At 33.2% G+C, this 25,971-nt stretch overlaps 1 protein-coding gene across 3 annotated transcripts in view; it reads left to right on the forward strand.

The window, feature by feature from the left end:
- The first annotated feature begins 786 nt into the window (after positions 1-786).
- LOC141455963 (lysophosphatidylserine lipase ABHD12) overlaps positions 787-25,971 on the forward strand; it is a 50,689-nt gene continuing 25,504 nt past the window's right edge. For 2 of the 3 annotated variants that reach the window (XM_074131485.1, XM_074131486.1), the window contains exon 1: positions 787-932. In XM_074131485.1, the coding sequence (XP_073987586.1) occupies positions 814-932 (119 nt within the window). In that variant the 5' untranslated portion in view covers positions 787-813. The remainder of the gene's footprint in view (positions 933-25,971) is intronic. The other variant, XM_074131487.1, reaches the window with a different exon arrangement.

Here is a 25,971-nt window from a genome sequence, read left to right on the forward strand (position 1 = left end):
TAATGGCTGATTTTTCAGGCCAAGTTTAACGTCTAAACACTAAATTAGGTGTCGTTGACGGTAGCAGAATCAAATACTTAACTTGAAAACAATCTTTAGACGTTAGGTTAAACTTCACAGTCTGATCTTTTATCCACACACCACTCCGCAAGCTCCTTTTCTGTCTTGAATCATCAACAAGAAGGTCATGTTTCTTTACCTTGTATCTGTAAAATGCTCAAATTCAAGTTCCCTCATGCTCCCAAATCATATCTGATTATTCTTATTAAAAATCTTTTTCTTCTACTTTAAGAAAAGAACTGGCTCTAATTTTGTAGAGTCATTTTCGCAGTTATTGAATAACATTTACAACAATGAATATCTGGATACCAACGAGTGTAGAAGTTGCACAGTAGTAAAACTTAACTTAACACTCTGAATCTATAGTTACTCTCTACAATTAAGTAGAAAACACGAGGCCACCTCTTTTAAGACGTCTGGTAAGGTTGTCAGGACGAATTCGAGAAGATTGAAATTGTACTGATGAATTTGTATTGACTGTAGGTTGAAATGATACTTCCTATATTGGGCTTTATCTTTGAACTTTGGGCGATCAAAGAAATAGTTTAGAATGATAAATAAGAGCGTTTATGATGACTCAAAATTATTAGGTTGTAGGCATTGAACACTTTGGGAGGTATGCATTTGTTTGAATCCCATTGCTGAACCGTAAGCTAATTTATTGTACACATATGTTGCTATAATAGGTATGTTAAAAAAATAATAATAATATTTATATAAATAAGACTTTTATTGCCAAGTGGGAGTTTTGAGATGAATGACAGAAGAAAAAAGAATTCCAGCGAATCTGCACAAAAAGGTCCAGCAAAATGGCTACCTATCCATCTCCCAAGAACTTTAAACGTCTTATGTCCGTCTGCCTTCAGATTTTCGTATGTACTAAATTTGTTTCCATGATTTTAATATAATTTGAACTCTAATAATTTAAAGTTAGTTATTTATAAAGGCTGAAAATTTAATTCTATTTCAGTTTCTGTTTAAACTTAAATTCACATAAAATTATTACCACTTATTCGTACATAATCATATATTCAAATACATACATCTTAACCACGTAATAAATCAATAAAAATTAATTATTAGACGATACAAAAAATAATTGAAAATAGACATACACAAATATTCAAAGCTATTACATTATTTTATTTTGTTTTACTTTTACAATCATTTTAAATGAAGTAAATAATTAATTTAAAACTGTAAAATGTCAAAATCAAACATTATTGGACCTTTATCAATAGCCTGCAGACAAACTTTGAAGTCTGTTATAAATTTATACCCAACATTTTCATTTTTAACATGTCTAATGAAATAAAAAATAGTATAAAATTGTCTAACAAGAGAACCTATCGTTTAATATGGCAGTTCATGACATTTTTTTTAATCAAAAAGTCTTATTTTTAAAATAACTTCACATTACGATATTATTAAGAGTTTTTAATTTCCTTTATTTTATAGGGTTCAACATAAATTTTATAGTAACTGAAATGAATCACGTGTTTTCAATTAATCAATTAATGTCATGCAACGTTTTTTGTCTTTTTTCACTTCCTGCATCTCGCGCAATCTGCGTATCTTTTGGCAGTCTGACCGGGAGTAGTGCTTTCATACGAATTCGATCAAATCGCATAAATTCGTTAAAAGAATTTGTTTTTTTTAAATTTATTTTGTAATTTACAATCTGTATACATCGTATACAATAAATAAATGTGGAGAGAGTGATGAACTGGTGCGGGAGGAGAGCAGGAGGAGAGAAACTACCCAGCGGTAGCACTCTCTATAGGAGAGAGGAGAGATAGGAGAATAATGGCGTTTAGGCCTTCAGATTACAAGGAAGTCGCAGGGCCACTGGCGATTCAGTCGGCGAGGAGTATTAGGGATGTCAGAGGAAGCAAGAGACAGTACAAGAGGATTAGAGCTAGTCGAAAGAGCAGTATAGAATTTTTGGTATTTTGTCTTGGCGAGTTGGTCTATGAAGGGAATGTTGAGGTCGGTGTGAAGAGTGAGGTTAGACACGTAGAAAAGAGCGTCGGCTACCTGTCTGAGGAGTTTTGATTGGAGGAGTCCGTATGTTTGTAGGTTTGGCTGAATCCCACAGCTCTAGTCCGAAGTCCACATAGGTTTGAGGATAGTACTGTATATCAAGCGTTTCAGTTCAATTGGTAATTTGGAGCGTCGCCCAAGAAGTCTGTAGAGCAGTTTCGCACGTTTTGTCATTGCTTGTCTTTTAAGTCTAGTGTGTAGGTTCCACGTGAGTAGCTTGTCTATGTAGAGCCCAAGGTAGCGCACCAGATCTGTACAAGGAAGAGGATTGCTGTTGAAGAGGACAGGTGGACAGGAGCCCCGTTAAAAAAGGATTTAAAACTGAAACTGTAGTTTGTTTTTTACTTAAATATGATACAAAAATTACTATGGAAATACTTCAAAATTTACTGCGCAAACAATTTAAAGAAATTTAACAGGAAGATGTCGGAGATGCTGGGTGTCATTTACTTCTTACTGTAGGCTTTTAGTAACGCTGATGTAAATCAACATCAGCTGCATCAAACTACTGTTTCAAATGACTAAATGCCCAAAAAGATCCAGCCTTACAACTTCTTAAATCATACTCGACCCATTGATCTCTGCTTAATTGCAAACTTTACCATTTGTTACTCAAAGCCCGTATTGTATTTTGCTGACGCTTGGCTTGCTCCAGAACTATACGATCTCCACACCGACAGGTCTCTTCAGAAAATAGCACGATTTTAAAGCTTTAAATTAGGTTGGCAGTACAAGACATGGCAGAGCGAACCGTAACGTGGTGCCTGTCATGCCAAAATGATGCAGCAGTTTCTGCAGTGTCCATTGAGTGACCTAAGGCATCTAATGTTTTAGGCTCTTAGAAGAATAGTGTCTTTCTTCCTAGGTTAATGCTGTCCGTTCTTCTTAACGCTTTCTGATGGTTTCTGATGATCGAGTTCTGATTCTGAACTAATTATGCAGCTCCCCTTTGGTTAGCCATTCAGTGAGAAAATTAAGTGGTAAAAAATTATCGCCATTTCCTATTTTCTCCACAGATAGAGCCGTAAATATATTATTATAGTCCTTCGTTCGATGCTCTAATCTACTTATTTTTGTAAACTCAATGAAGTTTTATAAAGACGGCTAAATGCTCTGAACTCATGGTAAACTTAATAATAATAAAAGGGAAGGGGTTAGCTATGCGGTTAGCATATTGGATTCCCACGCGGAGGTCCCGGGTTCGAATCCAGCTGCTGACCCTTAGATTTTCTCTTCATAGGAGCTTCTTACAGCTCACTGTCCGGCGATGGACAGGGTCTTGTCTGTAACGAGAGAACACTGTCCAACAGGAGGTCGGCAGTGCACTGAAAAAAGCTCCAGGCGCCAATAACCTGAGATGTTGACGCGCCTTAAATAATTTAAATAACAATAATAAAACTGCACTTTGGATACAGTAAATAGTGAACACATCTTTATTTTGTTTGATTAGTTGTGGAGAATGCAAAATTATATTTTCAGGCCTCAAAATACCTTTGCCGAGATTCCTAATATTAATTTTGGTCAAGAACGCACCGTTAGATTAGTGAGAGACTAGGGCTAGTAAATAAGTCACAAAAGTATGTTCCATGAACTTGGAAAATATAGCAAATCAAATTCTTCTTTTTATTCAAATTAATTAAATGATAAAATATTGTTGAAAAAACAGCTCCACGTTGATATTAGATAAACTGGAACAATTAGTAATTATTTCAGTTTAGAAGGAGTCTATTTTATTAATTTAAAAGGTAATAAAACCTGTTTGGAATACAATTCTTCCTACTTGAAGAGAATTCAGCCGGAGGCGTACATTCTACTAACGAACTTAACCACTCCAACACCTACAAATTATGATAAGTGGCAAATGAAATACATTTATTAAGGCTCACATTAACTTTCACTTTTTCATTTTCTTTTATAGAATTTTAGGTGTTACAAATATTTCAATTTTTTAAAAAAACTTATTGATTCCATTATTACTACATGTACTTAAATAATAGTGGGCTAGTTGAAAAAGAATACGAATTTGTTGAGTTTGGTGCCCAAGGATGCGCGAGAGGTTTAAATGAGGAGTTTAGATGAGAAAGGGTGACTGGCACGGAGCTTTTAAATCAGAGCGTTTAGTTCTTTTGTTGCTTTCAATATTTGTGAACCAGAACCTAAATGCTCATAACTGTTGGACCTTCCTCAGTGCAGAGAAAGAACTCTGGTCATAGGACTGGTTTTAATGAATTTAAGAAATAACGTAAACGTGCTTAAAACGCGTGCCATACTCGTACCAGCAAAACACAACTTAGAATATCTAGGCTTACAAGCACTCAAAAGATTTTTCAGATGCTAATAACTGTGTTTTAAGATCCTCAGAAATTTCAGGTCATCTTTGGAATGTTTACACCAGGGGTCTCCAAACTTTTTACACTGGGGGCCAGTTCACTGTCCCTCAGACCGTTGGAGGGCCGGACTATAAAACAAACTATTTTAAAGTAACAAAACGGGAACAAATAGAATATTTCAAATAAAGAACAAGTAAATTTAAATCAACAAACTGCCCAGTATTTCGGTATTAGGCTACTTTTGGCTAATGAGATGGTCAATGTCCGGTTTAGTTATAGTGCTTTGCCTTTCTTCCTACTTCTGCTGTTATTTTACACTGCTTTCTGAGCCGTGACGCGTGCATCCCGCGTCATTGGAAGTTGTACTGCACATGAGCGACGCAGCGCTTTTCGGCACCGCCACATATAGTGCTCCTCTTCTCACTGACCACCAATGAAAGGGATGCCCCTTCCGGAAGTGCGGCGGAAGCCGGATAAATGTCCTCAGGGGGCCGCATGTGGCCCGCGGGCCGTAGTTTGGAGACCCCTGGTTTACGCATTTCGTTGTGAAAAAGTGTTGTCGGAAAATGTATTAAATTGACGTTGTAGGCCACCATGAATACAACGGGTGTAAAAGTTTAAAGTAAATAAATAAGTGTTGTCATTTTCGAGTGAAAAATCCATTTTTTTTAAAGTAATACTTCAAGATGAGGGATTTCAGGTCCCAAATTGAAATATAAAATTTCAGTTTTCTGCATTTTTTTCAGTTTGGATATACTTTGATCACCACTTACAGACCATTAAAAAGAAAATCTTTCGAAGCAATGATAAACAACTTTTCTTGTTGAAGTCAGTGATTTAAGTTTGTGAGTAACATTACAGTCGTGAAATCTGCATGAACACTTTCCTAGAAGAGAATTATTATTGCTATATTTGATCTCAAAGTGAAGGCTCTTATAGCCCTCTAAAAAAAGAAAAAGATTTCTGGTCAATCACTGCAATATTTGAGATTATCACAGACCTTTAATTGACCAAGATCCTTACTTAATGTCTGGCATGTACTAAATATCGTATTATGATGCACAATTGCACCACATCCTTTCATCCCATACAAATTGCAGTGGGTATCCTTCCTATGGAATTCAGATGCCCAGCCACAGCAGCACGCCCACCAGAAATCTTAAATTCTACTTACTAAGATCCAACAAGTACCTTGCTACCTTGTAGTGTTCGAATGAATTCCTTCCATAAAACTCTTTGTCGTAAGGCAGCATCTCATCTCCGTGTCCACAACATTTCTAAATCCTTCAGCATCCACTCCCTGATAATTTCGTTGCTGATAATCGTTCCGAGATTGCAAGGGCATGTTCGGGACTACCTTATAATGTGCAAGTGAATCAGCTTTTTTGTTGCTCTCAGTCTCTGGATGGTTCAATGATCCAGAAAAGTTCAATGATCCTTCTCTAGGCAAAGTGGTCTTATGCATTTTCCTACAAAACTTAGGGACCCATTTGAATTTAGCTTTTGCTTTAAGAGTTGCCTGACTATCGAGAAAATTTCTTATACGCAAGGTATCACAGAAGAACTGTAATAGAAAGTAAAAAAATAATTGTAATTATAAAACAAATTACTGAGTAATGTTTAACACTAACGTTATATCATAATAATGGACGACAAATTAAACATGAAAGTTACCCTCCGGGTTACCCTCCGGGTACATAGGAATCACTATAATTTTATATTGCCACAAGTCTGGCTGCCTTCATTATTATTTAACAAAAATAGAGCACAGTTCAACCTATTAGAAACTAATGAATAACCATTATTTATACGAAATGCTTCGATGTAACTTCATAAAGTAAGAAATAAGGGACGTAAAAGGCGTTGTCGGTAGAAGAGATTCCTGATGTTATTAAAGCTGGCTGGCTAAAACAAAAAGTAGGGGAGCGGAGGAAGTTGTATGTGAGGAAGGAACTTGCTCAGCCAAACAGAATCAGGCGGCTGGCTGGCGCGTAGGTACGCCAAACAAGAGATCAAGAGAGTACAGGTTAGTTCTTTATATGTAAGGAAGCTTGCTGTGCTTAGGCTCGCTGAGTAAATCACTCTTCTACAGTTTACATCTACACTGTCGGTCGTCAGGCGCGTGGCTTTACGCGTGCCCGAAGATTATCGAAATAGTACGAGTACATTCGAGACGTGGTTCACATAAGGTAAGAAGATCCAGTTTTTAAGAGCGAGGTTCCTGTACTAACGCGCATATATATATATTTTAAATAAAAGCAAAAAACTCCAACCAGTCCAGAGCTGGACCCACCGCACTACCTGACGATGAAATCCACTACCACTTTCTTCCTTACAACCAGCTATAAAGAGCACGTTTATTCAGCTCACGTATGCTCCATTTCAAATTGCTTTAATACTCAGCTGATGTTATCTTATAAAACTGATATTATAATAGTGGTGTACAATTTTTCTTAAAAATCTTGTTTATTATTGAAGGGCATATATTTCAAACAGACTACGATAATATTTCTAGCATCAGATCTCTTGATTCTGTTATAACGCTAAGAATTTTGCATGAATACCTTTATACATTCAAAATTAAAAAATAATTCTAGTTTGATAGTTTTTTTTTGCTTTTGTTGTGCTACAATCAGCGCGATAGCACAATAAGTAACAATGATACAATAGAGAAGCAAATGATAAGGTAACGAGTGGAGAAGTTACCCAGTGGTAACACTCCAAAACATATGGTTAGTCACTCTCTTCACTTGAGAGGAGATCACGAGGCCACTGTATTTTAAGACGTCTGGTCGGGTTGTCAGGAAGAGTTCTAGAAGAAAGATTTTGAGCTAGAGGATTTATATGAGACTGCAGGCTGAAGTGGAGTTTTCTGTATCTTGTTTTAGCAACTTGTGTGACAAAAGGAATGTTAAGGTCAGTGTGTATAGTCAGGTTGGAGACATAAAACGGAGCGTTTACGATAGTTCGAAGTATTTTAGATTGTAGAGATTGAATGCTTTGGAGATTGGAGCGTATGGTTGAACCCCACAGCTCTCTTCCATACGCCCAGATGGGTTTCAAAATAGAAGTATAAATCAGTCTTTTGTTGTCCAGAGAGAGTTTTGATCTATCGTCTAAGAGTCTTTTAAGTAGTCGATAGCGTCTGTTCAGTTCTGTTCTTTTAAGTCTAGTGTGGGGGTTCCAAGAAAGTCTTCGGTCTAAGTAAAGCCCAAGGTAGCGGGCAACGTTCACTACTGGTAGAGCTGTTAGGTTATAGAAGACTGGAGGAAGATTAATGCAACGAAGAGTGAAGGTGATGTTTTGCGACTAAGTTTCATTAAGCTTAATAGCCCATCTCTTGAACCACTGTTCTAATGAGGAGAGGTGTAACTGCAGATTTCTATGTGCTAGCACAGGATCATGATTAGTAGACAGTAAGGTGGTGTCGTCTGCATATGTGAGAAGTGTGATAGTTGGAAAAAAAACAAAATTCCATCCTATTTTTAAATAAAAACGAACCCAATCATTCTTGCTAAAGTTTAACATGAAACTAGTTAAACCCTTGCGATTTAATTCGTGCGGAAAATGATTAGTATACTCATGCAAATCCAATGCGAATCGGCTGTTTCGCTGTTTACATTAGAGAACAACGGTTTTTTCATAGATTCAATTAATGGTATAGTACATGCATAACTGTTACTCACCAACTTAAATTACTGACTTCAACAAGAAGAACAAGTTGTTCATCATTGCATCAGTTCTTAGAATGCATATTGAAGAGTTGGTTTCAAATGATTAAGAACGTGATTTTTCCCAAAAAGCGGTGCAATTCTCATTCACTCACTCAGTTTTCAATGGGCTAAAAAATGATATTTGAATAACCAGTAATTACATGTAAAATGGTTGCCAAGTTTTTTGGACATTTGCAAAAGAAATAGTCGCTGTATTAATTACAGAAAGAATTGATTAACAATTAATAACCTAATTCGAAGTTCACTCTTGGATTGCTTAGTTTGTCCGTAAGAAATGAACTTTTGTTATTCTAACTATTCTCACAAAACATAATAATATTTTATGTTATTTATACTATTAAGTTAAATTAACCTTAACCTATTATTCAACCATTGATAAAATAGCTTTCTTTAAATTTGGAGCAAAAAAAAAAGTATAATACTGTTTAATTTTTAGGCTCATCTTCGGCTTTATAATAAAACCACATAAGAACAACCATTAGCAGGGAACAGACTTGTTGAGTAGTTAGCGAATACTGGATTCCAACGCGGTGATCAAGGGTTCGAATCCAGGTGCTGGGCCTTAGATTTTATTTTCTTAGGAGCTTCTTACAGCTCACTGACTGGTGATGGACAATGAGGTATGTAATGAGAGAACACTGTCGGGGGGGGGGGCGGCAAAGCACTGAAAAAAAACTCTGGGCACCAATGACCTCAGTTGTTGGCGCATCTTAAATACCGCCTAAAGTACCCATGGTGTTGCTTTTTTAATAGGTAATCCAATTTTCCTGTACTTCATTTTCAGTTATTATTAAATAAAACTACTTCCATATTTACAAGAAGAAGGAACAAAAAGAAAATATGTTTCATAAAGTGTAGATAAAAAATCCAATCCAACGATAACATATATACATGGATCTGTTAAGGTTTTCAATAGAAAAATAAGTTGGTAGTTCTTGAAATTGGATTGATTAATTCAATCCATAATCCACCCATAAAATCCTTCTATCCATATATTCTATAATATCTATTCTGATTGTTAATTTACCCACTGAAGTGTAGATACATTTGTAACAATAGTTGAACAGGCGAGTAAACTTTTATTTTAAAATGTCTAGATTCTAGAAAGTATGTATGCTTGTATTTGTATGGGGTGTGTTCTGTGTGAATGTGTTTGCGAATCGTTATAGAAGGGATTTGTTGATATGATAGACGGAAATGTTAGTAACTCAGAAAGGATTTGAGTGTCAAACTATTAACCATGACGTTGAAAGTTAACATGTTCAATATCTTAAATTACAAACAATGTCAATAATGTAACCAACATCCAGGTGTACTGGCAGACAGATGTAGATTGATATGTAGATGGTGAGAGAAAATGGGTCAGTTGTCATAAATTAACCTATAAGTAACAGATTTCAGAATAATTAATTGAATTATTTCTGAAGGATACGATTTATAAATAAAGTTCTGAGAAAGTTATTCAAAAAATTTTTCTTATTTCAAATTTTCTTACTGCCCGAGTTATACTCGTAAACTATCATACCTATTAGGTTATCTTCTAGAAAAAAAAAAATTGGTAATTTTCTTGATCTCCATTAGTTTGTTAAAATCATCTTTGGATGTGGTTGTTAGGTTTGGATAGCTACAGTCCATCCTTCATATTAGTGGTGTCTCACTGTGAATGCCCCACAAGCTGTTTATGCTAAGCTTTGTTGTACTTCGGGTGAACGGATACGGAACTCAACTTCAAAGCTTGTTTGTAATCTATACGGACTGACTCTCTGAATTCCTATGTTACCACCCTTCAAATATGTGCTGGAAGATCTGTTTTCCAAGAAAATTGTTCTAAGAATGAAAATTCCTGTACTAGGTAGGGAATGTATTATTATAGACTCATCACTTTTTCGACAGTTTCTCGAAATAGGCTCCTAAAATTATCTTTACACTTTTTAGGATGCCATACTTCCATACCCCTAGGCCCAAAATGTTTGTTTGAAACATTTTTCAAGGAAAATGTTATAAAAATCACTTCTATTAAGGACAAATTTCATTAAAAGGAGTGGATAGACATCTCTCAAAAATGACATTTCAGGGTTATGTGCATTTCTATCATTATCCCTTTTGAAGGTAAAGAAATTTAGCTGAAAATTGAATTGTTTTAACATGTTACTTTCCCTTTTTGCCTTCATTTTGCATTGATGTGTTGTAAAAATGATATGTCTTTTGGGTGTATTTTACAAGTGTGTAACTGCAGGATTTACATAAAATTCGATTGTAGGAAGTTGAACAAACATTTTTGATTTTATACATTGAAAATACTTAAAAGGTAGAGTCGTATGAAGAACAATCATCCCATGTTTTTCCGTTAGTGACAAAAAAGAGAATTGTTTGTGACCCAAACCACATAATGTGCTGTAGCATTTATGTATTTCTCCATGTTTTAGCCAGTTACTCTTCCCTTTGTTATTTTACATATTGCATTAATGCGAGGTAAACATGACAAAGGTCATGAAAACTTCACTTAATAAACTTTTTTGTATATAATAAATATTTACATCAATTAGTGAATTTTCAGTTTTACTGTAGAATAGTTCTTTTTTAATGTATAATACTAAAAAACTCTAAAAGGACGCTTTAAATGATCATTAATATATTAATGAATGCTTACAGGTATAATTTTAGTTGAAAATAAAAATCAATATAAAATATTTCTAGCCCTCTTTGGTGTAAAATTAAAATATAATAAAAATAAAGGATAGAACTTTATCAGAACTAAGTAATTTCTAACTTTCTCCATAGATGCCAGCACACTGCAGATTGATCAATGTAATATTTATTAACTAGCTAGAAATAATAGATGCTGGGATTATAAAGCTTTATTTTTAAATATGTTGTTCTTTTAAATTCTACTTTAAATGATATCAAAAATTTATTGAACTTTAGGAAGAAAAATGGTTAAAGATTTATACCAATATTACACATTCAGATGTACATTACTCAGTTAACATTACTTGCTTTTATATTAGCAAGACCTTATTGTGTTATTAGCTTAAATATGTATTTCGTTCTTTATTATACTCCAAAGTAATATTTCATTCTTCTCTAAAAACTGGATTCTTAAAAGTGTCCATTACTTTATAAATAGTGGGCTAACTCTGGTTGCAGAATTATATTAAAATTTCTTTGTTTATGAAGTCCCAAAGTGAAATACCATTTAACTTGACTCTTACCTGATATCCAATTTATTCCTGACATACTAATTATGGGAGAGAGCTAAGCGGCTGGCAGTCACCGCGAATCATTTAAAGCTATTGAATCAACTAAGTTTTGCACACAAGTAGACTCCAAAGCTAACTAAGGGAATTTTTCACATAGCTCAACGTTGGTCCCTTTGCAAAGACGTGGAGCAGTAGCTAGCTCTTCCTTAGTCAAGCAAAATCAACCAAATCATTCCTGAGTCTACAATAGTTGGTCAGCATGCTCTCTTCTTAGAGCTCCTCTGATATTTCTCAGCACTAAATTTGGAGACGGCCCTCCTTCACCTGTCTCTAACATATTTCAAATTATTTATACTTCAATGGATTTCCGCCAGAAGCTCACAATTATTTTTGTTAACTTTGTGTAATAGCCGGATTGTCGCCAAAGTGTGCTAAAATTTGATTCGCATTGATTGCATTCATTCCTCTTAATGACTTGTTTAAAACAAATGTTTTCAAAACATTTATCACTCTATTTTGTAACCACTTCCATTAAACTTTTTTTTGTTTTTGTTTTATTTTTATATTGCATTGCTGCATTGTCCCTTTTTCAGATTGAGATTGGATCTGTAATCATTACTTTTTATTTATTAAAATATTAAACATACAACATAAGTTGAGTTTACGGACCTCCACAATGATAGCTACTTATTTTACTTTATTCAGCTATCTTCCCACAATTCGCAAATAAACAGTATGTTATATTTTTCTCGCACTGAATTAATTCTGCTAACTTAATTTTGTTTTCAGTTAAAAAAAAAAAGTGGGTATAAAGTATTACATGTAGGCATTTTGGATTCCTGCGTTCCTTCCCCTTTCTGGTGGAACCGCCCTTTTTAATACAAACTACTATCTACAATTACAGAGTTCACAAGAACTCTAGTCAAAAGTTCCCTAGAGTGATTATAAAAATTAGCGTAGGATGCAAGATGTAACCCCTTTCAAGAATTTTATTTCAAGAAAATTGGAGTTGCAGTGCTTTAAATGTTCTGTTAAAATAGAATTCTGTTCTTTTTATTACTTGTTTTCTTTCTTTTTTTTGTCAGGAAAACCCAAACAATTGAGAATTTTTTATTTAAAGAGTAGCGTAGAAATAAAATTAATTACTTTTTTTTAAAAAAAAAAATATCTTATGCATTCATTAAGAGTTGTCAACGTCAGACATAGTTATACTTTATCTATATTTATTTGCCTGGCTAATCTTTCAGGAGAAATAAAAAATATATACGTATATCAGCTTAGATTTAGAATATCACATCAAAGTTATTGCTTTGCATTCAGAAATCAGCATAATATTCTAATTAAATAACAACATATAATCAATATCCTTAACAAAAACTTACAGTTTAAAATGTTAAGTATAAGGGTTGATTAAACGCCAAAAGGTACACAAATCAGCAAGTACCCAACATTTCATTAATACTTCATTAATATTTAAGTAATTCTACTGCATTAATTTTCATTAATAAGTTATTTTTTAGAATTTATTAGATGTCACAGACCCTTATGCTGGCCATTTTCGTCTACAAAATATATGTTCAAGTAGCACTGTAGATTGACTGTAATATCTAGTTATCTATAATAATGAAACTATTAATTACAGGTTAAAAAGAAAAACGTTACAAAAAATAAAAAAAAATTATGAGGCTAAAAAATTCAAAACCTTTTTTTTAAAAGAAACTTCACCAACATACATCAATGATTTTCAAAAATCGTCGGTTTAAGTTCATTCTTCGATTAAAGTAATTGTTATTTTATGAAGTAGTCAAACGTTTATAATAATTATCTGGCTTTATCGCAAGTAACATAGTTTTCTTCAATTACATTCTCAATGTAGGTATTCATCCCACAAAGTTGTATATATGTAATATAAAGTAAATAAGATATGCATATTTTTAGGACAGCATTATTCCAGTATTTTACTATAAGTAAAATTAGGGGGACTAAATTAAATTACAATAGAGAAATCATAATTGTTGTTGAATAATCTACTTGTTATATCTGTGTGTTATTTGTGCTCTCGAATATTTCGGTAAGACGAATTCAAGACAGTAGCCTACTCTAACTTTGTCTTTTTCTACTTTAACATGCATGTACATATATGTGATTTATCATAATTATAACCAAAAAATATTATAAATGAAGTGGTCAGCATAAGGGTCTGTGACATCTAATAAATTCTAAAAAATAACTTATTAATGAAAATTAATGCAGTAGAATTACTTAAATATTAATGAAGTATTAATGAAATGTTGGGTACTTGCTGATTTGTGTACCTTTTGGCGTTTAATCAACCCTTATACTTAACATTTTAAACTGTAAGTTTTTGTTAAGGAGATTTTTGTGCCTTTTGGATAGATTTTCCTTTTTGTCTATTTTACAAAGTTACATATCTGCTTTACAGATTTTTTTAAAATTTGGAATAAGCAATTCTATAATTATAACCTGATAAGGGGTTAAGTCGGAACCGTAACTACCACTGGAGAGATCATTTTAAAGAATGATTATAGTTGCGGTCCCCCAAACCATCCCCAATAACAATGTTTTTGAAAAAGCGTTTTGAATAACATAGGAAGGTATTTGTACGTAAATAGCAAAATTAAACTGCGATTTCAGTATTTCCTTTTAAGAGGAGTAAGAAAAATAAACTACGATTGTAGTACTTCTCCCTAAAAGGCAAAGAGGCAAAGATTTTTTAATCGAACGACAATTCATTGATTTAAATCGGTTCACTCATTGATAATTTAAACGATTGCAGTACTTCCTCTTAGTAGGTGCAAGAGCATCAGCAACGTAGAGGAGCTTTAACCACTTATTCGAGCTGAATTTTATCAAAATCGTACTAAGCGTTATAGAAATATTGGTAATAATAGTTTTAGAAAGGGCCTTATTTGGGTGGGGCGAACTCCCCTCCTTATGAGGCACGGCGTCGAGACTTTTAAATTGCAAATCTGTACAAAATTTCGATTCGAATGACACTTCGGTCGGTTCACGTGTCGATAATTTGAAACGATTGCTATACTTCCCCTTAACAAGTGTAAGAGCTGATCGCCGCTTTAATGTTACGTAGGGGAGCCCTAACCCTATCATCCTACCAAATTTTATCAAAATCGGGCAAAGATTTACAGAGTAATTAGTAATAATAATTTTGGAGGGGGCCTTGCATAAAGGGGGCTAACTCCTCTTCCATTCCATGAATAGGATCGAGACCCCCAAAAGGCACATCTACATAAAATTCCGAATCGAATGACACCTCATTCATGAAAATCGGTTCACGCGTTTAGGCGCTACGTTGTTTACAAAAAAGGTAACAAGAAGAAGAACAAGAACAAGAACAATTTTTGAAAAAGCCGTTTTTGCTCATTTTCGGCAACTTTTTTCTCGAAACCTATTAAATCTGGGTCGTTACAAAACAAATACAGTGATAAAGGAGGGTTTGCCCTATAATTTAAAGAAAATTTGGGAATTTTATCTTTTATAGAAAAAGAGAAAAAAATTGTGAAATTTGGGTGTTTTTCAACGTTACGCTTTTTCGTGCAGTTTTAATTATATAGATCCTTTTCCTTATAGATCCTCATAAACCTTTTCATTTTAACCACATTTTCAATAAAGGTACATTTCTTTGTTTTCTATAAACCATATTAGTAAATATTATAATCGTGCTGAATTTCGATGGTTGAATTTGTTCATGGAATGTTCGTTTTGTTAATTAAGAAAAGAAAGTGATCTGTGAGAGATTTTGTGCGGTTATGTGTGCTCACTTTAACTCAAAAGTAAAAAAAAACGCAGAAGGTACTAATTGGATATTTTGCGCACATATCAGCTGTGAAGACGTGGATTAGTTTTTAACAAATTCGGTCAACTAAAAGAACCATTATTTTACTGAATCGATTTTTCAGTTCTTTTATATTTTCTCGAAAATGGTTTCTTCGATTTATTTTAAACTTTGTATTCTTATTATGTACAAGTTGATCTATAATTTTTTTATTTGGAACATTCTTCCCGTAAAAAATCGTTTAATGGCACTTTTAGAAGAGGAGGTCTTCCCTCTAAATAACATTTTAGTAAATTAACATCTCAAAAACACTGTAAAGGATTATATATGGAATCAAAATTCCAAATTTGAAATATAAATTTTGTTGATAAGGCTTTTTAGTCAACAATTTTTTAATTGGTTCACATAAAGTTTATGTATTTAATTATTTGAGTCAACTATTATTTTTCTTTTCTTTTAATTATAAGTTTTTAGAAAAGTTAATTACATAAACTGCGGTTAGAGAAAGGCGTTTAAGTGTTCAAACCAGGTTTTAATTATTGTTTTAACGAACGAAATGGAAAAAAACATTCGAGTAATGAGCGCACCCAGTATTATTTTTACGAGCGGAAATGGAGATTTGGGAAGTAAGTGCATAAATTTTTCTTTTTAAAACTATTATTTCATTTAGAAGACCGACGGTCTATGACCATGGTGATTGTCTAGAGTATTTTTTAATGTGTTAAATTTGTAATATTTAAGGTATTATGTATAATTGAATAAAGACTATTACTACTACTCATTTAGAAGTGAATTCATCTCTTTCTTAATAAGTCTCTTTCTGAAAGAACATGTTTATAAAATAATTTGTGGGCAAGATCTCTATGAATGGACATTAATGATTACTTTAACTTACAATTCTGTGAGATTATGATTGTGAGTAAAACAAAAAAAATTGGACTTGGCTCAGGATTTTCTTTCGAGACTTTAAAATTTAATGAAAAAGACAGAATGCTCCAACCAGAGAGTGACACCACAGTTCTTGTGCGTCGTGGTGATAAAGATTCCCATGGAATCTAAACTTACGATCCGGTTTTTAAATAAGAAAATTTTGCTTATAATGCCAGCAACAGATGGATTCAGGTTTCAAAACACCTAAAAGCAGTTCAGCTATTAAACCTTCTCTGTAAGCTAGAAAGCTGGATAAATGTACACAGTCTTCAAACAATCCCTTCTTTTTCTTTTTTTGTAGCATATTATTGGAAATTTTTTATTGTTTCATATTTTTGAGGAGGTTTCAGTCCCTAAGTGCCTCTCCCTGGGTACGACCGATTTAATATTTAGTACTTTCTATCAATAAATTGTCCAATTCGCGAAGAGAAAGATGTTTCGCCACTCCTTTTCATGTCTTTTATTATTATTATTACTATTATTAAATTGTGCATAATATGTTCAGTACAAGATTAAAACTGTGTTTGAGACTGAAGTATGCTTCATCTATAGAATTCTGTAGGCGTTTTTTTAAATATTTGTGCATGAATCTTTGCATGTAGTAAGTGCAGCACACCTCGTCAGCCAAAACATAAAGTGAAATTTGTTGAAAAAAATACTTAGGTAAAACGCATGTAACAAAATGAGAAAACTGGGCCATGTAATGGGATAAAAATTCAGATGGAACAGATTAAGATTTATTTAGCGGAGCGGGACCTATCACCCACGGCATCGCAGCCAAAAGAGGCTTACTCTGCCTTCCCCTTTGAATCTAGAGGACGAAACCTTCCCTACTAAGGAGATTAAGGACTTTCCCTACTACTTCCTTTTGCGCTACTATTTGTTGTTCAATCTTCCTTCACCACACTACCATAGGTGACTGTTCGTGAATAGAGCCAATAGGTCATTTTGAGGTGAAAACCCCTTGTCTTCATACAGATTCTATTAATACCACAAAGAGCCTGTTTTGCCTTTACTATATCTTTATCTTGATGTGCTTTACAAGTAAGCAAGGAATGTAGGACAACGCCCAGATACTTAACTCACCCGACATAATCAGAGTTTTTGTAGCTCTCTGTTCCTTCTCCTAGTAAAGGGACCTTAGAATGGTAGTAGTCTTAGAATGGTTCACAGTAAGATTTACACTTCCATGATTTTTAGTGCTTCCTGCATGAGCTCAGCATCAAATTCTGCAGCGTACGTTTATTCTGCAATGTTCATGAACTACATACTAATTTGAATAATTAATTAGTCCAGTAAGAAATGATGTTTTATTCTGACTTCCAACATTAAGAAAAGGTACCGTTCTATTCATAACATAAAAAATCATTTAAATAATAACACAATCAGAAATAGTGAGGTTTAAATGTTACTTTTTACTTCTTTTTTTCGACCTGCCCCAGTCCACCCGCAGAAGTACCATCTGCGTAGCCCAGGTCCGAGAACCCGCGAAGGTCATCTCAAGTAAGTCGTCTGCGACCATGCACCACAGGAGCGGAGATAAGACCCCCTTTGAGGGCACCCATTGTGAGGTGGGGGATCAACGGTCACCTATGGCAGACCCCCATTGCCACAGAAAGGGTTACATTACAATGGGGTTTCGCCGCAAGGTGATCGATTGTTACCGCACATAGTATATTTTTCTACCTTGTACGAATTCAGCCTCGACACGAGTCCTCATCTCAGCTTGGGAAGGCTTCCGGGGGTTCAGGAAAGGGATAGACAGGATCAAAGGAGGGATAGAAGCAAGGATTAGCAGAGGGGGTGTACCACCACCATGCCCTATGTGTACTGTGTAAATGTGTATTGGGGTGTAGTATATGTTGCTAATGTTCATGTTGTTAGGCTGGGATAACCGCTGGGACGCCAAGTACCCTGAAGAAGTGGCTAATCCACTTCCCCCTAGGAGACAGATAGACAAAAAGTAACAGAATTAAAAAAAAAAAAAGAAGTAAAAAGTAACATTTAAAACCTCACTATTTCTGATTGTGTTATTATTTAAATGATTTTCATGTTATGAATAGAACGGTACCTTTTCTTAATGTTGGAAGTCAGAATAAAACATCATTTCTTACTGGACTAATTAATTATTCAAATTAGTATGTAGTTCATGAACATTGCAGAATAAACGTACGCTGCAGAATTTGGATTGTGCAGTAACTTGTTTAAACTTAAACAATTAAATTAATTTCTCTCATAAACATAAAAAACTATCAATAGGTAGAACGTTTTTATTAATTATAGTCCAATAAGAAGCTGAAACTAATTAATGCCCGAGCTGTAAAATCTATTCTAACGGAACGTTTCTTGAACGATCTATATTGTAGAGCATTCCTTATATTTTCTTCAATCATTTAGTTTTTAATTCACAAAAAAAATATTAAAAAATGATGAAAGTTTCTTTATTAAAGCGAAGAACTTCTTTGGCAAGAGCAACAAGTAATTTCTGTAAATCTCTTCATTTACCTTGTAGGAAATACATGTTGCTATCATTTGCTTTAGTGTTACCAAGCTGTAAGCATCTATTCTTTGCATCAGTAACATGCAACGAGCTAAATACAGGTAACTGCATTAATTTATTTCAAGTATTTAGATAATAAATGTGTTGATTTGTTCAGGTAAACCCATCACTTTAATTGCGCTATTATTATTCCTGCAATCAAAATAATGACTAATGTTCCCTTTATTGCGAGTTATTTTTACTCAAATAACCTAAAGTGTGATAATATCTATTCATTTGTTTAGAATTTGTCTTCATTTCATTTGTGTTACATTTATTTACTTTTTTTTTTGTTTGCTTTGATAAAATAAGGACAACCTCAATAGAATTTTACCGCAATATTGTAGCATTTAAAAACAATCTTTAAAATTTACTGAACGTATATAACGTTGCATTGCTATCTGGCAATGTAAAAACAAATTTGCTCAACTCTTGAGCCAGTAGCAGGTCTTTTGCCACTTTTTTGTAGGGGGAGGTCCATGCTTTATGTTTGATGAAGAAGTCAGTTAGCAGAAAGAAGGTTAATTAGATAATCATCCTGGTGGGTGCCCATTTTGTGTAGAGTGCTGAGTTCAGGTTTGCACTAATAAATTTAAAATTCAGAAAAATCTAGTATCCCTCTACAATCTGTTTTTCAGTAAAAGTTCCAAAGAGCTCTAGTTTTCAAGGAAACTCACCTTGTTTTCCAGAAATTTCAAAAACTTTTCACCTTTTTTTAACAAATCACTGAATCAATTATTTTCAAAATTGAAGAGTAGCCTTGAATATAAAGTTTTTTAATGTTGTCTAGGTCATTAAGAAACTTACACTTCACCTTATATGTACGTATATACAATTTGAATTAATAACTTCTAGGTATATTAACCAAGTCAAGTTGAACAGAAAGCTAATACACTCACTTTCCGTTAGTTAACGCTCTCATAGTTTGGCTCTTAGTAACGGTAAGTTACAATGAATAATACTGTTATGTACTTCATAGAATGTACTGCGAATACAAAATCATTTTTTACTTGATCTAATTGTGTTTATCGGAAGGTTTAGACCTCAAAATAAATAAATAAATGTTAAGTTAAAAACTAGACTGAAGAAAATTAAATAAAGTAAGGATCTATAACCATATAACCTTCGCTACATAAACCTGTTAAAACCATATGTATATCCAAAACAATACTTTCTTTTGCTCAGTCTGTTTGTGTTTTATTTTTGCATTCAGTTTTTTCTATAAAACAGTGCCTGGGTGAAGTGGTTAGCAGTGTAGGCTTATGATTTATACGGGGATAACCCCGTATGGAGTTAATTTTTATATGTATATGCATAAAAATAATATATTAATAGTAAAGGATGTGCTTCAATCCTTGTCCATGACACAAAATTTATTATTTTAAGCCCCGCATGGCCTGTATCTACTTTACTGTTTTACTTTCTATTTACTGTAAGTATTGTAATTGTGCTAACATTGATACGTAACATTTTCCACGTAAATACCATTAAGGGAACGTTTGGGAAAGAGGCCTCTAAAACCACTTTACCACTTTATAATATTAAGAAGAATCAAATGTGGGGCAGAATTTCAAAATCTCATAAAAAAAGACTGAACGAAAGGGCCAATTTCATAAATTTATTTTTTTAGTATTTTAAAATTGTATCAATTAAGTCTAAAACAAAGCTAAACCATGCAATTTTATATTTTTTAAAGATTTAAAGTGTCAGTTACCTTGGCCTCTCTTCTAAAGAAATGATACAAAATAAACTTATAAAAAGGATGAAGGTAATAGATATTGGAATGTTCGCCCTAATTAAGAATTGATTTACTTTTTTAAGGGCTGAAAAGTTTGATGAAAATGAAGGTAATTTGAGCTTAAACTAATTAAAAAGTTGTGAAATAGAGTGTTCTTTATTCTTTATGGCTCCAAGTATTCACGAAATTGACATTACTCTCAATCTCTCCCACTCTGTCACTATCTCTCACTCTCTTTGTCACTATTTCTCCCTCTGTCATTATCTCTCATTCACTGCCACTATCTCACTCACTCTGTCACTATCTCTCACTCATAGTCACTATCTCTCACTCATTCTGTCACTATCTCTCACTCACTGCCACTATCTCTCACTCACTGCCACTATCTCACTCACTCTGTCACTATTTCTCACTCATAGTCATTATCTCTCGCTCATTCTGTCACTATCTCTCACTCACTGCTACTATCTCACTCACTCTGTCACTATCTCTCACTCATTCTGTCACTATCTCTCACTCACTGCCACTATTTCTCACTCACTTTGTCACTATCTCTCACTCACTCTGTCGCTATCTCTCACTCACTGCCACTATCTCACTCACTCTGTCACTATCTCTCACTCATAGTCATTATCTCTCACTCATTCTGTCACTATCTCTCACTGCCACTATCTCACTCACTCTGTCACTATCTCTCACTCATTGTCACTATTTCTCACTCACTTTGTCACTATCTCTCTCTTATACATATTTGTGTGTAGCGAGTTCCAAAGAAACGAATAACTTTTTCTCTGAAACTTAAAATAGCTTGAAAAAATTGAACAGTACGCACCCTCTTAGTTATTCCTTGAAAATATAAATTCATTGAGCAAATTTAATCACGCTTTTAACGCGGTGATTTTCTTAAACTTCAATCATGAAATTTTGTAATGCTATTGTTGGTAAATTTACTTAATTCCGTCAAATTTTGGATCTTCTGACAATTTGAACATCTATTATTATTAATATCATAATTTCCCCTCAGACGGCTATAGCCATGCAATTTCCTACTATTATAAATTTTGTATTTTTTTTTATTATAAAAATAAAGGATTATTATTATTATTATAAATTCAAGATGTTCCCAATTTGTAGGGCGCTCCTCATGGGCTCCGTACCACACTAGCTTTGCAATAAGTCAAACGATAACGAGTATTTAAAAGGAAATTATGACTAATGTACAATAATTAAGCACGTGTTTTTTCGTTAATTCCATTATTTCAATGACCTTGAAATGAACAATAAAATGTTTTAAAAAATATCTCAAGTAAAAAATATTTGACTAGTATGTGGCAATCATGCACGACAATTCATCTCTTGTCTTAGAAATTTATTTAATTCGAAAAAATTAAAAATAGCTGAAAACAATACTTTTGTCAATAAAGTTGCGTAATCAGTGATAGGGTTACAAGTGTTCCATTGGTGGAACACGAAAAATAAACGGGGATTAATCATACGCAATATATTTCCCTCTATTATTTGTTAAAAAAAAAAGGACCTTGTAAGAAAATACAACTTTAAATAATGTTAGTTTATATAAAGTGATTGTGAGGTGTTTTATTTTTATTTTCATTTTTTTTGTTTAGTGATTTTCCAATAAAGCTGTGGTATTATTTTTAAGTACTATTGATAGGTAAGAAAAAAATTAATACTTAAATTTCGTATTGTCAAAACATTTATTGATGCATATCGCTACTGAGGTAGTAGCTGCTGATAATGTTGTGGACAAACATTTAACATTACTCTCAGCAATTTTCTACAAGTTGCTATTCTGCAAGCCTACTTGTGATGGAAACAATAAACTAAATTGGTTTGTAAATAAACCCTAAATAAAAGTTTCTATTTCGCACTAATCACAACAAAATACTACTAATATAGTAGATGGTTAAATCCAGGCTAATCGATACAAACTAATTATAAATTAGCCGTGAAAGTTGAATGAACTTGGCCTGCTTCTTAATGAAACCTTAAATTTTGGTCTTATGACTAAACAAAAGTTGCGAAACAACAAAAATTTATTTTAATCTTTTACATTTTTTTCGAAGGAGAATACTGTGTGATAGTGTACTAAGTGGAGTCACGCTTAACAAATAAACTAATGAATAACAAATTATATTTGATACTAATAATTCTTTGACTGGTTTTAAAACGGTTGTAAAAACTAGAAAAAATTGAAATCAAACCCTTCGTATCTCTTCGAAGGATCTCTGCATTAATTACAGAGTTAAAATGAAGTTATGTGAATTTTACACATTCTTATAGCTTTTAAATGGTTATATAATTTTTTATTTATTTGATTGAAAAATTAATTCGAAACGAAAAAGAATTTATAATACTACAATGGATGAATCAAATAGGATTACGTATAGCAGCCAATCGTCATTGTTGAATAAACCTTCAATTAAAATGTCACTTGTTAACCACTTTGGAAATGTCATTCTTCAGTTCACTTCCTTCTTTTGGTCCGTCCATTGCTGAGGTTTGTAGATTCACTTTATTTGTTCGCTGTGTGTGTAACTTTTTTTCTTGATTTATTAACAGTGAGGGTAATCTTTCCACTATTTATAGTGCAAAATGATTTTTATTTCTATTGTGTTATTAGAACCAATATATGTATTTGGTTTTCAGTATAGGCACTATATATTATAACAACCTTTTAAAAAGAAGCGTGAATTTCTTATTTTTGAGTTATGATGACCAAACACTTTATAAACGGACCTACAGACATTTAACTATTGTATTTATTCTTTTCATAACATTATTAAACTATTACATTATATACTCTTCTCGGGACATTTGACCATCCTTACTGTTCTAACATCTTTCATCTAACTCTTTGTCAAGTGTTAATTGCTGACTCTTATTTCTTGTTTCCTAACACAAAAGGGGAGATAAACTTTTTTATAGTTTATCGTCCAGAAACTTGATAGTTTACTTGAAGTTTCTACTGTTAATGTTCTTTGAAATCATGCTATCTATGGCTTTTATCAAATATACATATGCATATATTTTTTTCTGTTAACTTGTACTGTTATCAGATAAAAACTTATATTGAAGGTTGTACGGATTAAATTTCAAAACAGGTATTTTAGAGTCATTTGCTTCAGAGCGCTGTATTTTTAGGTCTAATATCTGCTTCACCTTATTTCTATAAAAAAATTCTAACATATTAAACCTTTTATTAATAAATTAACAATTTATTTATTTATTTATTTTTGTAATGGAAAAGAGTTTAGTTTATTAAATTAGATGTTCAATTGTTTGAATAGTGTTCAATATGGTGGCAAAAGGTTTGACTTAAAATACAAAAGATCCATAAATTTGCCATTTCTGAATAAAATTTAAGAGGAAATTCCTTGCAACTGGAATATAAATTGTTTTTGTACAAAAATGGCATTTTTTACTTAAACAATCGCAAAAACAACCTTGTAATTCCAAACGTAAAAAATATATTCTTCTGGAAATATAACTAAATTAGTTATTTATTATAACCTTTTTTTGTTAAGTTTATAGTTCATATTTTTATTTTCTGAGCCATCTATAGTAATATAAAGCTGTCTGGTTTTCGAATACTTCAACCTAAAATTTATCTATTTGAAGTGTTCCTTTTTTGGAATTTTTTGTCTAAGCTCAAAACAAGTGCTACCTATTTTCACATCTAACTTATGTTTCATAAAATTTGAAACTTAAGCACCAAGGTACATTTTGAAGGTCTTTCACTAATTAATAAATATGATAATGACGCATTCTTTTTGTGTACGCCTATTTCCCTAATAACACTAATTAACGAACTCTGTTTTTTAAAAGCACTATACAATTTATAATAGGAAAATTAAGTAAAAATTTCACTCAAGGCAATAATAGAAAATTAAAAAACTTACCTTAGTTTTTACACTTGTTGATAATGGAAGGAACTGTTTCGAAATTCAAGTTAATTTATTCTCATCCCGTTACAAACTCCCCGGGGGGAAGTGGATTTACATAATCTTAGTGGTCTTAGCATCCTAGTCTCCCAGGTGCAGGTAATTCTTTGCTCCATCTTAATCTAAAAGAACCTTAGCGGCTGATAAACCACCTCACATTATTGTTAACACTATTCAATCATGCATGATCGTGTGGCTCAAGCCTAGGCAAATAATAGCCCATATCCTACCCAGATTAAGCCTAAGCTCCTAATTAATTTAAAACCTGCAGATCCCTTCTTTGTTTATTCTCAATTCAATTAAGAACAAATCTCTGAACCTGTCTCTCTCTCAATGTCATCCATTCCGATATCCTCATTCCGGTTTGCACAAACCTGGAAAAGTCACCCAGATAGTGTGCCGTTTATCTTACTCCTTACTGACATTCCTATAGTATAAGTACTGCCATGATCATCAGATATCCACATCTGTATGTTCAGTTGCTCTCCAATTAGACAGTCCTAAAAAAATTCATTGGTTCTCTCTATTAATATTTTAGATTGTTCGCAAGCTGGTTCCATCTTCTGTTCATCCCATCTACTTCCCTATTCTTAACTGTGGTGTACCTAAATTTATCTGGGATTCTGAGCCAAAGGACGGTTGGGATTAAACATCATTGTTAAATCCATCTGCCTTCTCTTTCCCAAAAACTCTCTCATGCCTTCATTTGTATTTTCTCCCTTCGTACCAGTAAGAGTTTTAAAATAGCCAACTGAAGAAGATTCCTTTATCCGTTGTTTCTTAACTATCCCCCCAACATGCTATACTCAAGTATCGCCATGCCTTCTGCTGAAACATGGAAGCCATGAGATCGAGGGTGTTACTTCAGTTTTCTCACTTACTATCTAAATATCTTCTCCTAATGCCATTGTTAGCCAGTACCCAGTACCTATAGAGCCAGTACTTTCTGCAAACATAACCTGGTCTTTAAGAGAGCCATTCAGTCTAGAAATCTGAAGAAAATTTTAGGGGCATCGAGATTCGCATGATAAAAAATTAGCATCCAGTAAAACGAGGATTTAAAGCTGCAATTTTAATTGGCCATTCTATGATTTCTGTAATAAATAATCTGTTCTTTTAGAAAAAGATATACATATGTATTATTATATTGAAACGGTCTGATAGGACAGTTGTATAGTTAAAATTATATAAAAAGAATAATATTATAAATTACTGCGGTCCTAACCTCATTTTAATAATTTACAATATAATGAGATCACAATCAATATTTTTTATTCCTAAGAAAATTTTTCAATTGCAATTAGAAATCGACGTTTGCGATGTATATTCAAACTTTAAAGACATACTTCGTGAAAATCCCATCAATAAGGTGTTCCTAAACTTCTGCTTGAGGACTTGGGACCGTTAAGTTTCTGTTGAGTCCCCCGGTAGTGACCGATCGACATACAAAGTTTAAGCCACTTGCGATTTTTTGTTTTTGAAGTATTTTGTTCATACTTAAAATCCATTTTTTCGAACACAGGGATTCTCAACGCAAAGATTTCCAATAAAAACTCGGCAGCGCAAATTTGATACGATTGCTTTTTTTCCTTAGACTAAGAATAACAATAAAAAGCATCGT

The sequence above is a fragment of the Rhodnius prolixus genome, unplaced genomic scaffold (assembly GCF_049639745.1).
Source record: "Rhodnius prolixus isolate KJV_2025 unplaced genomic scaffold, Rpr scaffold_4, whole genome shotgun sequence".
Taxonomy (NCBI): domain Eukaryota; kingdom Metazoa; phylum Arthropoda; class Insecta; order Hemiptera; family Reduviidae; genus Rhodnius; species Rhodnius prolixus.